Source organism: Moschus berezovskii, chromosome 18 (assembly GCF_049115385.1).
Source record: "Moschus berezovskii isolate FMDL1 chromosome 18, NW_MosBer_1.0, whole genome shotgun sequence".
In the NCBI taxonomy this organism is placed as follows: domain Eukaryota; kingdom Metazoa; phylum Chordata; class Mammalia; order Artiodactyla; family Moschidae; genus Moschus; species Moschus berezovskii.
The window spans coordinates 57,590,039-57,606,266 of record NC_142477.1 but is presented as its reverse complement, the minus strand read 5'-3'; the positions used below and the strand labels follow the sequence as shown (position 1 = coordinate 57,606,266).

Below are 16,228 nucleotides of genomic sequence, written 5' to 3'. Positions count from 1 at the left end.
TGCTAGAGACCTGGATTCGATCCCTGACTGGGGAAGATCCCCTGGAGAAGGGAACAGCTACCCACTCCAGTATTCTTGGGCTTCCCTGGTGGCTCAGCTGGTAAAGAATCCACCTGCAGTGTGGGAGACCTGGGTTCAGTTCCTGGGTTGGGAAGATCCCCTGAAGAAGGAAACAGCTACCCACTCCAGTATTCTGGCCTGAGAATTCCATGGACTGTATAGTCCATGGGGTGGCAATGAGTCGGACACAGCTGAGTGACTTTCACTTTCACTTTAGAGAAACTAGAGATTATGGAAGGTCATGCCAAGCCACCCTTTGGTATTGTTACTTTTTTGTTTTTTTAACAGTTTATTTTGTATTGCAGTATAGTTGATTAACAATGTTGTAATAGTTTCATGTCAACAGCAAAGGGACTCAGTTATATATTTACATGTATCCATACTCCCACAAATCCCTCTCTGATCCAGGCTGCCATGTGACACTGTGCAGGCTCCATGTGCTCTACAGTAGGTCCTTGTTGGTTATCCATTTAAATATAACAGTGTGTTTGTGTCATTCCTTTTTTACATACATTCTTTTTAAAAAAAATATTCCTTTTCCTTATGGTTTAATCACAGGATATTGAATATAGTTCCCTGTGGTATAAATTAGGACCTTGTTGTTGATCCATTCTAAACGCAGTAGTTTGCAGCTACCAACCCCAACTCCCTGTCCATCCCTCTCCCTCCTCCTCTCCCCCTTGGCAACCATAAGTCTGTTCACTACGTCTGTGAATCTGGTTCTGTTTTGTGGATAGGTTCATTTGTGTCATATTTTAGATTCCACATATGAGTGATAAGGTATTTGTCTTTCTCTTTCTCACTTACTGCACTCAATGTGATAGCCTCTAGTTGAATCCATGTTGCTGCAAATGACGTTATTCTGTTCTTTTTTTATACCTTTTTAACACTAGTGTATGTTCAGCCATACTATTTCACTTGCCTGGCTTAAAAACATGTTTTATATGAGTTTGAGGAAGAAAGTGAGTACAGATAATGGAGATCCTCATTAATTAGGTAGGATAGCCCATCACAGGCAAAACAGAGACTGTACTTACTTCCAATCAGTTGTTCAACTGAATGTGAAAACAAATCATTTTCTCTCATTTTGAATGAGACTATATATCAGATAAAACACAGCTCTTCTTGCCATACGTTGTATCACCTTCAAGAGTAATTTCAGTGTTTTTACAGGATGCATCCAGAATTTAACGTTTCTTGCTGTGCGGTTATCCAAATCATTGTAATAATGTAAACCAGTGGAATCATTTACATGAATAAGATTTTTATTCTAAGTAAAGAGCTAATCCAAGCATAGAAGAAAATGTCCTTAATTCCCACATGCCTAAAAGGATAGTATTTTTTATCAGTCATTATCATGTAAAGTTTGAGGTGACTAGTATATTTCCAAATGGTCCTCAGAACCATACTAACATTTTATAATTAAGTGCTTCTCTATTTTTAAGATGATTGGACAATATTTGATTTTAAACATAGCCTCAGTTTTCAATATTCAATTGCCTTTTGTCAGATAGAGAAACAGTATTCGTCAGAGCAAGAGAGCAAGTTTGTGAATTAATGGGGACAAACACACATGCTGATTTTTCTACCTTGGGGAAGTTATTTTTAAAACATTAAATGTCAAGAAACACAACCATGTGGAATATTTATGTACACATTTAATAGTAGAGAAGTAGGATACCAAGTCTGTGATACCACATATGCACTCTCTGTATGGAAAGACAGGAAGTCAGTTCCCAGATGATGAAAGCTAAGCAAATGCCCTGTAGGTCTAATTGAAGCTCTTGGCTCTTTGGATGAAGGCACAGTCCTGGTGGGCTTCCCTTGTGGCTCAGTGGTAAAGAATCCACCTGGCAATGCAGGAGACATGGGTTCGATCCCTGGGTCAGAAATATCCCTTGGAGAAGTATTATTGCCTGGGAAATCCCATGGACAGAGGAATCTGGCAGGCTATAGTTCATGGGATCATAAAAGAGTCAATCATGACTTAGAGACTAAACAGTGCAATGCAAAAGAGTCATGAAAACCTCTCTTCACAAGAGGGAGCTATGCATACATCTAGCTCTTTTCTTAGAATATCTTGCAGACTGGCATCCACTGGGTCCCTAAACCGACAAAGAGCTTGGTCTCTCTCTTTTTGCTTGTTTTCTGGCCAGGGCTCTTTTACCTCCAAGAGGCAGACTGCTCTGTCTTCTCTAGTTAAATGTCTTCAGGCCGCATCATACTGCTTCTAATTTGATTTTAAATCATATCATTGTAGACATTAAATGGTGTGTGTGCTTTCTGGCTTCCCTGTACTTCTCTCTCTGACCCTTTAACATCTCAGCAATGTGTAAGCCATAAGACATGTTTAACATGAATTCAAGTTTTTATTCATGACCTTTGGTTGAAATTTAATCAAGTTAAAAGTCTAACACTCCTGGTGGGAAAAAAAGAAACAAGTATTCAAGGATTTTAGTAGCACATATTTAGTTTTATCTAATTATAAAAAATAATCCCTATGCACTGTAGACCATCTGAACACTGCAGAAAAGAATGTTTAAAAAAGCCTCTCATCTTACTAACCAGAGATAACCTTGTCAATATTTTGGTATATATTTTTATTAATTATATTAATCAACAAATGCTTTTCATGAGTAACTAGATTCTATCTAGTGTTAGTAGCTTATAATATACTTTTTTCATGTTACATAATTATCATTTCTTTTCTGTGATGGGTAGTTAAGATCTAGTCTCTTAGAAAGTTTGATGTTTATCATATAATATTGTTTATAATCATTGTACTGTGCATCAGAACGCCAGGATTTATTTAGCTACTAGTTTCAAATTTGTATCCTTAAGTAGCGTCTTCTCTGTTCCCCACCCCTCAGCCTCTGTAACCCCCATTTTACTCTCTGTCTTCACGGGTTCAACTTTTTTGGATTCCACGTGTGCATGATATCATACAGTATTTGTCTTTCTCTGTCTGACTTATTTCACTTAACAGAATGTGCTCAGAGCAAACCTATATTGTCACAAATGCAGGATCACCATCCTTCTCATGACTGAATAATATTCCATTGTGTGTGTACATGTGTGTGTGTGTGTATACATGCACAAACTTTATAATTCCCTTTTAACAAAATGTTGACACTAAGATCTTCTTGAAAACGCCACTCTATGCTATTTATGTTTTTTTGCTGTATTTACCATTTTCACTCAACCCTGTGATAAGTTAGTACTAGAGTTGCAAATACATATCCTTAAATGTACCTGAAGAGTCATTTCTCTGAATCTGAGATGCTCCACAGTCCTTGAACACCTGGGAGCCAAGGCTTCTCAGATGACGCTACAGCACTTACTTCTTGATTGAATTCTTTTCAAGTATCCAACTCCAAAGATGAACAGAGAGTGTTTAGTAATTATTTGTATGAGTTCTTTGGTTTCATGGAGACTACAGTTTGCTTTGTCACTTTTATGATGTCATTTGACCTTGACCTGCATCTCAAATTCCTGAGAATGTAGCAAGCTTTTTCCACAGACACATCAGAAATAGTAGGTGAAAATAGATTCATTGATATTAGAAATTTTTTTCTTTTTTTACAAAACAGAGCCTCTTTTTTGTTCATAACAATCTAGGCCTAACACTGATGTATTGATATAATATTCATTTAAAAATATAAGGAAACAAAAAATAAAATCCAGAGAAAAACCAAAGTTCCCATGTATTGAACAGCTCCTCTGGTTCATAGAAATTATAGGATATTTTGTACAATATCAGTGTAATATTCCCAATCATCTGATGGAATTCACAGTTTACTAGGAATTAGCCTGTATGAAACAATTCAGAAAACATATTACCTAGGACTGAAGGTGTATGAAAACTCATGATTGACAGTTTTTATCACTTAAATGGATATTTATTTTGATAATTCATAATCCTGTAGCAAGTCTTCAACCTTTACTTTGCAATCATTTGTTTACTTTTGTAGTAAGGTTCTGGAATTCAAATCTGAGATGAATTGAATAGGAAAAACACGTTGAATAGGAAATTGAATAGGAAAAACATTGAATAGGAAAAACACGTTGTCTTTCTCCCACAGAGTCCATCCTTTAAAACAGACTCAGTATGAAAGCACAGAGACTTCAATGCTAAGTTCAACATGAGGTACAAAGGCATACATAATTCTTCAGATGCATCTCATTGTAACAGTACTGATTGCTCAAGTCCAGTATGATAATCCCCTTTAAAGAAACAGCTCTTAAATGTTACTGTCAGAACCTAAGTGGTATCTACACAGATGTGTACTATAAAATTCTTTCAACTTTTCTGAATTTTTGAAATTTTTCATAGTATGATTTTGGAAAAAAAATATTTTTTGATATGGCAAAAAACATATTCTGCAATTTTTCTGAAACAAGGTTTATATGTCTCCTCAAGTTTGTGTTTTAGAAATCTGTAATCAGTTCATTCTGGAATATTCCAGAGCTGATTGCCCTGTTTATGGCGTTCTATTTTCTGTAAAAGAGAAAGCCAAGGAACTGTCAGTTTTAATGTTGTGATCAATATTGATATATTTGATTGAGAAAACACTAACCACGAGAGGTTAGAGAGATGTTTTTATGAGGTGAGATGTTTTCCCAGTCGAAAACCTGTATAAAGAGGGACCATTTTTCCTTTATATCCTTAGCTCTTAGCACTGAGTTACACCCACGCACTACACTAAGTATGAAATAAGAAATTATTTATAAACGTCTCTCTCCTGCACCCCTCCCAGTTTGAGATAATATTAAGACTAGACTGTCAGAGGAGCAATATTTCCCCTGGACTAGGTGCTATGAAAGGTGTTTCACCAAAATTACATTTTTAGATTTGATTTTAGTGTTGATCATCTGAAAACTCACTTTCTCCTTAATTATATACATTTTTCATAAATAAGAGCTCATGTCATCATTCATGTCTATAAATATTTTATACCTGTACTCTTCCTACTACCCTGATACTTTTTCAAAACGTAAGCCCAGTCCAGTTTCTTCTAAGCCTTAAGGATCAGTCTTCTATTTGTTCGTGCTCTGTTTGGGCATAATTGTGTTCACCATCGATCACCAGAGTGCATCTGGCATGGCACCTGGCACATAGTAGATGCTTGATATTTATTTATGAGTGGATGGAAGGGCAGAAAGAAAGGGGAAGAAGGGAGGGAAGGAAGAACCTGCCATGGTTGCCATGTGAATGGCCTGACTGTGCACATGAACGTCTGAGGTGGTTTTGAGGGATAGCTAGAAAATGGTGCCTTAGATTGCATGCATCCGGTGATAAAACAGATAACAAAAATATACTGTTTTCTTTCACTGTTACTCAAACACTCAGATTTCAAGTTTAGCTCCTAGTGAATTGCTCGCTTTGGTTGGATGGACTGAAAAGTTTACATTTCTTTTCTATTTAAACTATACAGAGAAAATACAGAGCAATACACAGTGCTGCAAGCACTGGCATTGTGTTAATAGTATCACTTCTCAAGTCTTAACTAAACCCTGCCAGGCCCCCCCTCTCTCCGCCTCTCTGGTTGTCTCCGTTGGGCACACTCGGCCCCACCTGAGATCTCCAGACCAATCTTGGCCCTAGAATTAGGAATTTAAAAAGCTTGGGTAAGCCCACTGAGGTGAAGACAAGGTTTGAGATGGGCAACGTTAGCTCAGACTCACATCTCCATCTATATTATTTTCTGCGATACCTGCCTAGTTCCTTAATCTCGCTGACCTGCGATTGCTGCTCATCTATGAAGCAGTGACAGTGACGTCTACCAGTGAGCTGGCAAAGACCAACTCACGTTATTCAACCATTGTACCTGTTATCTGTTCCTTCTGTGATCATCACACTTCCTCCATGACTTAACTCTCCGGTGCAGGGAACCTGCCCTGTTTCATCCCCTAGCTCACTTATCGTCTAGGCATATTCAGGTTAACAATCTGAGTTTTACAATTGGAGAGGCCTCAGTTTTAATCTCAGATCTACCACTCATTGGCTGTGTGAACACAGGGACAAATGACTGACATTTGAAGACTCCATTTCCCTGGCTGGAAAACAGAATAAATATAAGAATAAATGTATCGGTATATTATTATAAGGATGAAACTCCAATACTTTGGCCACCTAATGCGATGAGTTGACTCACTGGAAAAGAGTCTGATGCTGGGAGGGGTTGGGGGTGGGAGGAGACTGGGACGACAGAGGATGAGATGGCTGGATGGCATCACCGACTCGATGGACATGAGTTTGAGTGAACTCCGGGAGTTGGTGATGGACAGGGAGGCCTGGTGTGCTGTGATTCACGGGGTCGCAAGAGTCGGACACGACTGAGCGACTGAACTGAACTGAAGCCCTTGAAAGTAAAAGTATTAGTTGCTTAGTTGTGTCCAACTCTCTACGACTGCATAGACTGTAGCCCACCAAGTTCCTCTGTCCCTGGAATTTTCCAGGCAAGAATACTGGAGTGGGTAGCCATTCCTTTCTCCAGGGGATCTTCCCAACCCAAGGACTGAACCCAGGTCTCCTGCATTGCAGGTGGATTCTTCACCGTCTGAGCCACCAGGGAAGCCCATGTCAAGCCCTTCCTTACCACACCATGAGTGGTTGTTATTGTCAAAATCAGGCTTCCCTGGTGGCTCAGTCGGTAAAGAATCTGCCTGCCTTGCAGGAGACCCGGGTTTGATCCCATGGAGAAGGAAATGGCAGCCCACTCCAGTATTCTTGCCTGGGAAATCTCATAGAAATAGGAGCCTTGTGGGCTACAGTTCATGGGATCACAAGAGTTAGATACAACTTAGTGACTAAAACCCACCACCATTGTCATAGTAAAATAAAGAATTAAAAAAAGAACCCCAGCCTTGTGATGACATTTGCTTCACAGAATCAGTCAATACTTAGAGAGTGTCAGGGTAAAGAAGGGGTTCTGGGGATGGTATATCAGCAGTAAGTACCCAGAAATGGGAGAGTTTATGAATATTGGCTCCAATAAATGGACATCCAGATTTAGCGAGATATTGAACAGTGTCATGGAAAAAAGTCCCAGTGCCAAACTTGAAATCATGAGGTTGTTATTATTTAGAGATCCATGGTATTTGGGGTCTTTTTTCTTTCTCCCAAGGGAGGAGTTTTATTCCTCAGCCTGGTAATTCCATCACTGCTTTTCTTGTCTGTTAACATAGTTCTAAAAAACTGAAAGAGGCCATTTCTGCCCTTATTTGGTGCGTGGTCAACAAGGAGAGCAGCATGAGTTGGAATCAGTACTGCGAATGCTTTTCCAATTAAACAACCTGTCTTCAGGATCCCATAAGTTTTCAAAAAATAAATGGTTATGTTTCTATATTTAGGTGAAGGCCAGGATTTTGAACAATTGAGAAAAATTCCATCAGCTAACTTTGGTAGAATCCTTTGCTACTTATTTTTTTTTTAGTGTTTTTAAATAGAACTAATAGAAGATTTTCAATTTGCAAATAAAATATTAAAATTTTGCTGTAGGATTAATCTTTAAAACATGCCAGATATTCTGTCCTTGCTGCTGCTGTTGCTGCTAAGTCACTTCAGTCGTGTCCGACTCTTTGCAACCCCATAGATTACACACAGGATAAAAAATTTCAAATGGCGGGGAGAAAAGGACCATCAAAACTGAAGATTGATTTCTTCTGTAACTGGTTAAATGATATGCCAACTTACCATGCCCATATAGTGACCATTTTAGAGGACAGTTCTTAAAACTGTGTTTCTAACAGTATGAAAAATAATTTTCTTGTTTTCTAAAACACTTACTGATATTAGTAGCAATTCCTAAAATTTGGGGTGGCGTTTTTTCAATGATTCTCATTTGGATAAGACACTGAATTCACAAGATCAGGCAACAATGCTCAACGTCATATGGCAAGTTCGTAGCATAACTGTGGCTCTAATTCTCCCTACTAGGGCTGCCCTGAATACTTGCCCAATGGTGTTTCATCCAAACAAACAAAAAAAAAATTCTGGGAACAGGCTTGTATTCATTTGGTCATAACAGTAACAGTGTTTTTTCTGATTTTGTTGTTTTATTTTTAAAAAATTCATTTTTATTGAAGTATAGTTGATTTACAACATTGTGTTAGTTTCTGCTGTGTAGCAAAGTGAATCAGTTATACATACTTTGCTCTGTTTTACATTCTTTGCTCATATAGATTATTACAGAGTACTGAGTAGGATCCCCTGTGCTATACTGCAGGTCCTTCATTAGCCCATTTTATATACAGCAGTGTATATACTTCAGTCTCTATCTCTCAGTTTACCTCTCCCTCCCTTTCCCCCTTGGTAATCATAAGTTTGCTTTCTACATCTGTAACTGTATTTCTGTTTTGTAGATGAGTTCGTTTGTATCCTTTTTTTTTTAGGTCGAATATTCATTTTATTTTATTTTGATTGATTGCTACAGTGTGGCTTTGTCAGAAGGTACATCTAAGGAAAGAGAAAATAGATAAATCCCACCTAAATTACCCATCGCAAATTTTTGTTTTTTGCTCCTACTTAGGAACATAAAAGAATATAATATAGGTGATGCATCTTCTTTTCAAGAAGTCCTGAGATGACTGATTTACTTACTCATTAAACAGAATTATTGTGACCGGTTTATTTTTCTATACACTGGGGATGCAGTAGGAAAGCAGAGTTTATGTCCTCATGATGTTTGGGTCAGTCAGGGAAGCCAGTCATTGAAAAAGTAATTACAGATGTGCTGCTGGTGACAAAGAGGAAGTGCAGGAAGTGCTGTGGAGATATCCCTTAGTCTGGGAAAGCAGGGAAGTCTTCCTGGAGGAAGTGACTTTCAAGATTGAAGTTCTGTATCCACCCTTGGACTCATCTGTCAATAACTAAGCAGGGCTTTTTTTTTTTTTTTCAGTCTACAATCAGGAGTACAATAATGAAAAGAAAAATTTTCTGACTTTTAGAATTGTCATATACAGAAATTTAGACAAACACTTATTGACCCCAGAAGATTTTGCACACATTTAAAAACATAATGGTTCGGTTTTTATTTCAAGTGATTAGCCTATGTTAATTTCAAATTTTGGGAAGCATTTGACTTTAGAAGTATTTCCTGTTAACTACTTAAAAAAAAAAACCCTCCTAGGACTTCGTTAGTTATTTACCAGGCACTTAAGAAACATAAAACTTCTTTCCCTTCCCTCTTATTTCTTCCTCCCTACTTTTTCCCTCTTACCCCCCATTTACCCAAGTGTTTAGAAAGAACTCAGAGCCTTATTAGATAGAAAGGGCTTGACCTAATTATCTTCCAAATTGATAGAACATTCCTAAAATATGTAGATAGAAAACTTGAGTGTTTAACAAAGTATTTTGATTCAAAGTTTAGTCTTATCTTTATTTTATATTTAATCATGCATCTTGCCACTTATTTTATTCTCTCTTTTAATAATTTTAGCTATTTTCAAATGGCAAGCTCTAGAGAGAGTCTGGAGAAAAAGGAAACTCTCCTGTACTGTTTGTGGGAATGTAAGTTGGTGCAGCCACTATCGGAAACAATTTGGAGGTTCCTCTAAAAACTAAAAATAGAATCACCATATGCTCCAGTAATCCCACTCCTGGGCATATATCCAGACAAAGCTATAATTCAAAAAGATACATGCACCCCTATATTCATAGCAGCACTAGTCACAATAGCTAAGACATGGAAACAACCTAAATGCCCATTGACAGATGAATGGGCAAAGAAGATGTGATACATGTATACGATGGACTGCTAGTCAGCCGCAAGGAAGAATGAAACAATGCAGTTTGTAGCAACGTGGATGGACCTAGAGATTGTCATACTGAGAGGAGTAAGTCAGACGAAGAAAAGTATTGTATGATATCACTCATATGTGGAATCTTAGATATGACACAAATGAACCTATCTACAAAACAGAAACAAACTCACAAGCTTAGAGAACAGGCTGGTGATGGCCAAGGGGAAGGAAGGATGGGAGGAGCATGAACTGAGAGTTTGAGCTTAGCGGAAGAAAACTATTAAATTGAGAATGGATAAACAAGGTCCTCCTGCATAGCACAGGAGACTATTCAGTGTCCTGTGATAAATCATAGCGGAAAGAAGTATTGAAAAAGGATGTATGCATATGTATAACTGAAGCCAGCAAGACATTGTAAATCAACTATACATATTTTTTAAAGCTTTAAAAACTTCTATAACAAAATTAATTAATAATAATAATTTTAGCTATTTAATTACATTATATTTCCACTTGTGTCCTGGAACATATGTGAATAAAGGGTACATCTGAAGCTGCTTAAAATGTAGAATATGCTTTCTTAATGCTCTTAAGACTATGGGTTACCCTCAATTCTATTAGTACTCCACTGTATTACAGCTCATAAAAAAAGTCTCAGTTTTCTTTCAGAACTTGGAATGATTGCCCTCTGAATCAAGTAGACACATATAAGATTTAGAATGACTATTTGAAAGCAATTCAAAGAAAATGTTAGTATAATTTTTCAGCATTTTCATTTAGAATAATAATTGATAGTTGATCATGATAGTGTATTAATGTAATAAGAAGCCTTGTTTAAACCAAAATTACTTATACTGAATGAATAGGTTTTCAGAAGTGTGTTAAGTCCAGTTGTTAAATTTCCTTTCTGCACACTCTTTCGTAGCAGATCACCATGAAAATAGAATTGTTTTAATGAAACTATTATCAGAGATAAATGATAACATGAAAATGAAGCTGTTTACTTCCACATTAAACTCTGCTGCCTTTGAGTCTGCAACCAGCAACTGTTTCAAAATACAGCATTATCTTGAACCCATATCTCTGTCTGCTCTGGTTTTCTGACGCAGTGTTATTTCAACATCACACAACCCCACTAATGTAACTCTCGGTGTCTCTAAGTTTAGCTTAAATCTTCCCCTTCCACCTCTCCAATAGTGACTTGGTGTGTAAATAAGTGCTATGTGATTATATTTAAATTCTCCTACTTTTAAATTTAGGATTTTCAAAATCAATTCATAGTAACTATCTCCTATAGGCTTTCTTGGTGATTCAACAGTGAAGAATCTGGCTGCCAGTGAAGGAGATGCAAGTTCAAGCCCTGGGTCAGGAAGGTCCCCTAGAGAAGGAAATGGCAACCCATTCTAGTATTCTTACCTGGGAAAGCCCATGGACAAAGGAGTTTAGCAGGCTGTAGTCCATGGGGTCACAAAAGAGTGGGACACGACTTAGCGACACAGAAGTAACAACAAGCTATCTCCTATAAAGGAAATTCTGAGTTTATATCAAACATCAAGCCTTAGAGTCAGACACAACTGAGCGACTGAACTGAACTGATCAAGCCTTAATCTTGCCATTTTAACATCTGGAATCTTGGAACCAAAATTGCAGAAATGTTCAAGAGGCAAAGATTCCTTATTTAGAGATCTGCAGAACATAAAATCTACGTTACTGGCAGGAGATGGGCATTTTCTTGAGATTTTAGGGAGGTTAAGAATGAAGTGAATAACATCTGGGTGAAAACAAAGTTTAAAGAGTCTGGTTTTCCCTGGGATGTAAATATAATTTCCAACTTGCAAAAGAAGAGTTTGTTTTAGAGATGAAACATTTCTCCTTGACATTCAATCATGCTTTTCCTGAATCTTCTGGAAAATAAATGCTTACTAATAGGACAGAAATTAAAATATTCAAAAGATTTCTATTTCATTTCTTTCTCTACCATTTAATACATGAGAAGGGAAATTTATAAACAGCTGTGAGTGAGTGAAGTCGCTCAGTTGTGTCTGACTCTTTGTGACTCCATGGACTGTAGCCTATCAGGTTCCTCTGTCCATGGGATTCTCCAGGCAAGAATACTGAAGTGGGTTGCTATTTCGTTCTCCAGGGAAAACAGCTGCTTGAAAGATAAATGACAGCAAAGATTCATCCTAGCAAATATCTTATTTAACCTTTATATTGTTTCCAATTGCCTAAATTCTCACGTTTGTGAAGTTTTGTGAAGTACTAGCTAGTCCCAGAAAATGATATTAATGGTTATACTTAAAGTATTAAAATCAAACTTAACTTTGCTCATTATTAATCTCAGAAGTAAACAGTGTATTTCTGTGACCTTGCTGAGACCTGGTCACCTAACAGAGATTATGCCTCGCTATATAGAAGAAATTAGATGGAGGTGTGAGTAATTATTTAAGGAGAAAAATAGCATTAACACTGGCAGATACTTCTTGTAACTTCATTTAATTTCGCATTAGGAAAAAAAGGATCCAAGTTTCCATTTTCCTGGTCATCATTTCACATTTATAGTTCTGTGGTTTTGATCGTGTTTAACTTTTCCAGATGTCTGCTTTTGAGAAGCGGAAGGGGAAAAGAAACCTTTGGGTGATAATGAAAAAGACAACTTTGCATCTCTTCAATATACATTTCTTTCAGAAAAATGTAGACTTTCTGTAATACCTCCATCATGCATTATTATTATCCCCTTATAGTTTATCAGGTAGATATCAATTAACAGAACATTCTTTTCAAAAGTAAATTAGAGTGGACAAAAACAAGTTTTAGTCAAAATACCTACCTGTTGCTGGCTTTAGCCTGAATGGGAAGATAGGGTCCATCTTTCCATGACAAATGCATTTGGAATAACAATGAAAATGATATTTTTCTGCCCCCAGTGTTGTGTTTATGGACTGCAGCCTTCATTGTTAAAAACACTTTTTGATCTATAAAATTTGAAATAACCACTGAATAAAATGAGACCTCTGTATTGCATGGAAAGTGCAAAAGTAAATCTTTGCCAGTACCTTCCCTCCTGTTCTCTTGCTTGTTCTTTGTCTACCCTCCTCTCTCCCTTCATGCTATCCCCCCCCCCCAACCAGTTTTCAGTGGCTTTCACCCTCCTCACCCAGACTCCCAATTTTTTTTTTTCCACTGTCTGGCTTCAGTCTCGGATGAAGCCATTCCACTACAGACCAAGTTGTTCAGCTCTGTGTCAACTCTGCCAGAAATGTTTGCATTTCCCAAGAGCTTTCCTGACATGGAAATTTAATAGAATAATGGAGTGAAGTGCTAATAGTGGAATTTAACACACCGAGAAATGCAGACTGGTATAAGTGTGAGCTCCTTCTCAGTACTTTCAAAGACTGCCACCAAGATGACCACCCATATTGCTCTTGTGAAATGAGGATCCAAATGCGAAAGCAAAAGAGATGTAGTTTGTGAAGCATTAAAATCCTGCTAGTTGATTTCAGAGAGAATATGTTTGTTTTTTGAACTCTTGGCTCCTCCAAGGCCGCTGCTGTTCAGTCAGCTATCACTCACCCAATCTCTTAACCCATCCATCAGATAACAAAGAGGTGAAACCATAAAAGTGCGTTCTATTACTCATCCCCAAAGCTGATTTGGAACCTGTGTTCTCCGGAACCCCTGATGTGCTGGATGTCATCGTGAAAATAAGTGTCGTGTTGACCGACTTGAGCTTTTACCAAAACTGTGAGAATACTTTGGACCCCTTGGGTATATGAGATAGATTGGGCTCTAAGGGGCCTCAAAATTTGGCCAAAGTGGTGATGATCACTAAACACAACTGTTGGTCAGTTTTGCCCAGTCCAGAGGGGGTTAAACCACTGCTGGGCATTCCAAACCTCTCTAATCTTATCCTGGAGAAGTGGAGTTCTGTCTTGGTTTACAGTTGAGGTCATCAGCAGGGCAGTGTTTAGACAGGGACTGATGGAATTACGCAGCATTGTTAACATTAAATAGCACTTGGTGGTGAGGACCCATGACGGCACTGGGCTCCTGTGACTCCTGGAGCACACTATCTTGAAATAGATGCCTCAGCGAGATGTGTTGGACTCGTAAAATGTGTGAAGGGCTCTGTGTGGCTTTTCATCATTTGTTTAATCTGAAAGAAGATTGTTTTAAGGGACTTATCATAGAGTTAAGAAATGTTTCTAGGGAACAGAAAATGAAGAAGAAAATTGATCTTTGTTACCATCAAAGTCACGCGTTACAATTCACTCTCCAAGGTGACGCAGTATCTCCTTGAGGGAAAAGCTGCCAAAAGTGTTGAAAGTGATCTGCCTGTTTTCTTCTCAAGCTGACTCGCAGGGAGGCCCTGGTATTTAGAGACTGTTAAATCTTTGTGGAGGGCTTACTAATAATATTCATCCCTGTTTCTAAGAGAAGTTGAAATAAGAAACACGACATTTGGCAGTGAGTTGTGTGAAAATTAGTAAATCTATGTCAAATTTCCCAGTCACGGGCATGTATTTACTTAAAAGAAAAAAAAGAAAAACAAAGGCCTTCTGTTTCCTTTTTTTCCCCTAAACTTTACACTTGATATAAAGGTTTACCCACTTCAGTCATACCTTTCAAAGTGTGTGTATGTGTATGTGTTGTGCTTTCCAGGAGTGGCATGTGACTGTGCTGTTTAATCAGGGCTATATTTAAAAACAAATTTGCAAGGGAGCGTTTCTCACATTATTAATGAGATAAAGTAGGAGTGAAGCAAGCTGTGTCGCAAAGGGCAAGTGTCATGAGGCAGGAAGTCCCGGCCATCTCTTCTAGCTGTGCTTCAGCCACCCGCCACCTCGCTGGCAGCTCAGAGCAGGCTCAGAGGAAATGCCCGCCCTTGGCTACAAGTGCCTACTGCTCCTCCAGTGCCCCCCCTGCCCCAGGGCTCTGCACCCACTCTAACGTCCTCTGTCTCCAGCAACCCTGGAACCTCCTTCACACATGGCTTTTGTGTGGGACCTTCGGGGAGCCTCAGTGCCAGCACTATCCACAAGAGTCAAGTCAAGATCACGATTCTCAAAGTCTTACAGGTATTGTTCTTTCCTTTTTGTGGCTGGGATGAATATTTTTCATCAGCCTCCGTCGCCCTTAGGCCCCCTGCAAAGAAGTCTTGTGCCCTGTATTGATCTGTTTAACTTCTGTTTCCTAGATTGCCTTCAATTGTCAGGATAAATGGGCAGTATACAGAATAAAAACTGTGAAGATGAGAACCTTAACAGAGCCGAGGGTATTTGGGAACCCCCAGAAGCAGAAGGAAATTGACTAACTCTAAAAGCTGATTCTGAGAGTTATATGGTAAACTTAGAAAAGCATTCCCGTGACTGGCATCTGGAAAACAAGTGTGTTAGCCCACTTAATGGACATAACGTAGCCAGATTCTGTCGTACTAACTTTCAGTTAACCCTTGAAATAGCAGGAATGGGTTCTTGTTTGGTTCAAGAAGCAAGCAAACAACAACAAAACACTTCTGTGTATGTATAAGTGTTTCAGGTCCTATTCACATGGAAAAGTAGAAATTATCTCTATGGTCTAGATAGTAGTTCAGAGTTTTAATTTTGCCAAGGGGAATTGGATACCATGAAATAGAAGGGAATATGTTCTTAATCTGTTATGTCCAAAGATTTCTGTAGAAATATATGAACAATCTTGACCTCAAGACTTAAGTAAATTGTCAGTGACACCTTTGCTTTACATCCAAGTTAGGCTTATTTTAACCAGACAGCTTGGAAAGAAAAAGAAGACATTGAGAAAAATCTTTGATTTCCTTTTTGCTTCAGTATTCTATATATTTGCAAAGAAAAGATTGACCCTTCACACATTTTTTGAGTTCTGATTGGTTAGTCTGTAGCATTGCAAGCTATTTCACCAGTAGCAAATAGAGGTGAAATTGTAAGCAAAATTTCAAGAATTTCTTTAGACAAAATGTAACATATCTGGAAACCACCAGGCCTGTTTAGAATTATGCATTAAATTTGAATTCAGATGTGTTCGGATTTACTTGCATAAACACATTCAAAGTTTAGATTAGAATAATCCACAAGAATTATTTATTTGTTTTAGATGGTATTAAAGATAGTGCCCTTGGAATTTTTTAGGGAATCAAAAAGACTCAAATTATAATCTTCCCTAGTAACAAAGAATAAGCAAACTTTGACAAGGGATAAATAAAAGATGGAAGTTAAAGGTTTAAGTAGTACTTCCTTACTTCTAGAGGTACTGCCAGTAGAACATCTACTTCTGCTTCAAAACAGAATAAACATCATTTATTTTTATTAATTATGTTAATTTGTTACAGTTAAGAATGATTCAGAGTTAGAAATTATATGCCTACTATATGCTTTACATTCTACTGAATTCACTTCTCATGTTTATTATT

The 16,228-nt window shown here is 37.9% G+C and overlaps 1 protein-coding gene across 14 annotated transcripts in view; it reads left to right on the top strand.

Annotated features, from left to right (window-relative positions):
* PDE4D (phosphodiesterase 4D) overlaps positions 1-16,228 on the top strand; it is a 1,698,276-nt gene that overhangs the window by 1,292,372 nt on the left and 389,676 nt on the right. The window contains exon 1 of one of the 14 annotated variants that reach the window (XM_055422344.2): positions 6,732-14,882. The exons of the other annotated variants lie outside the window; for them this stretch is intronic. Coding sequence (XP_055278319.1) covers positions 14,794-14,882 — 89 coding nt within the window. The 5' untranslated portion in view covers positions 6,732-14,793. Of the gene's footprint in view, positions 1-6,731; positions 14,883-16,228 lie in introns of those variants that run through there. 14 annotated transcript variants of the gene reach the window in all.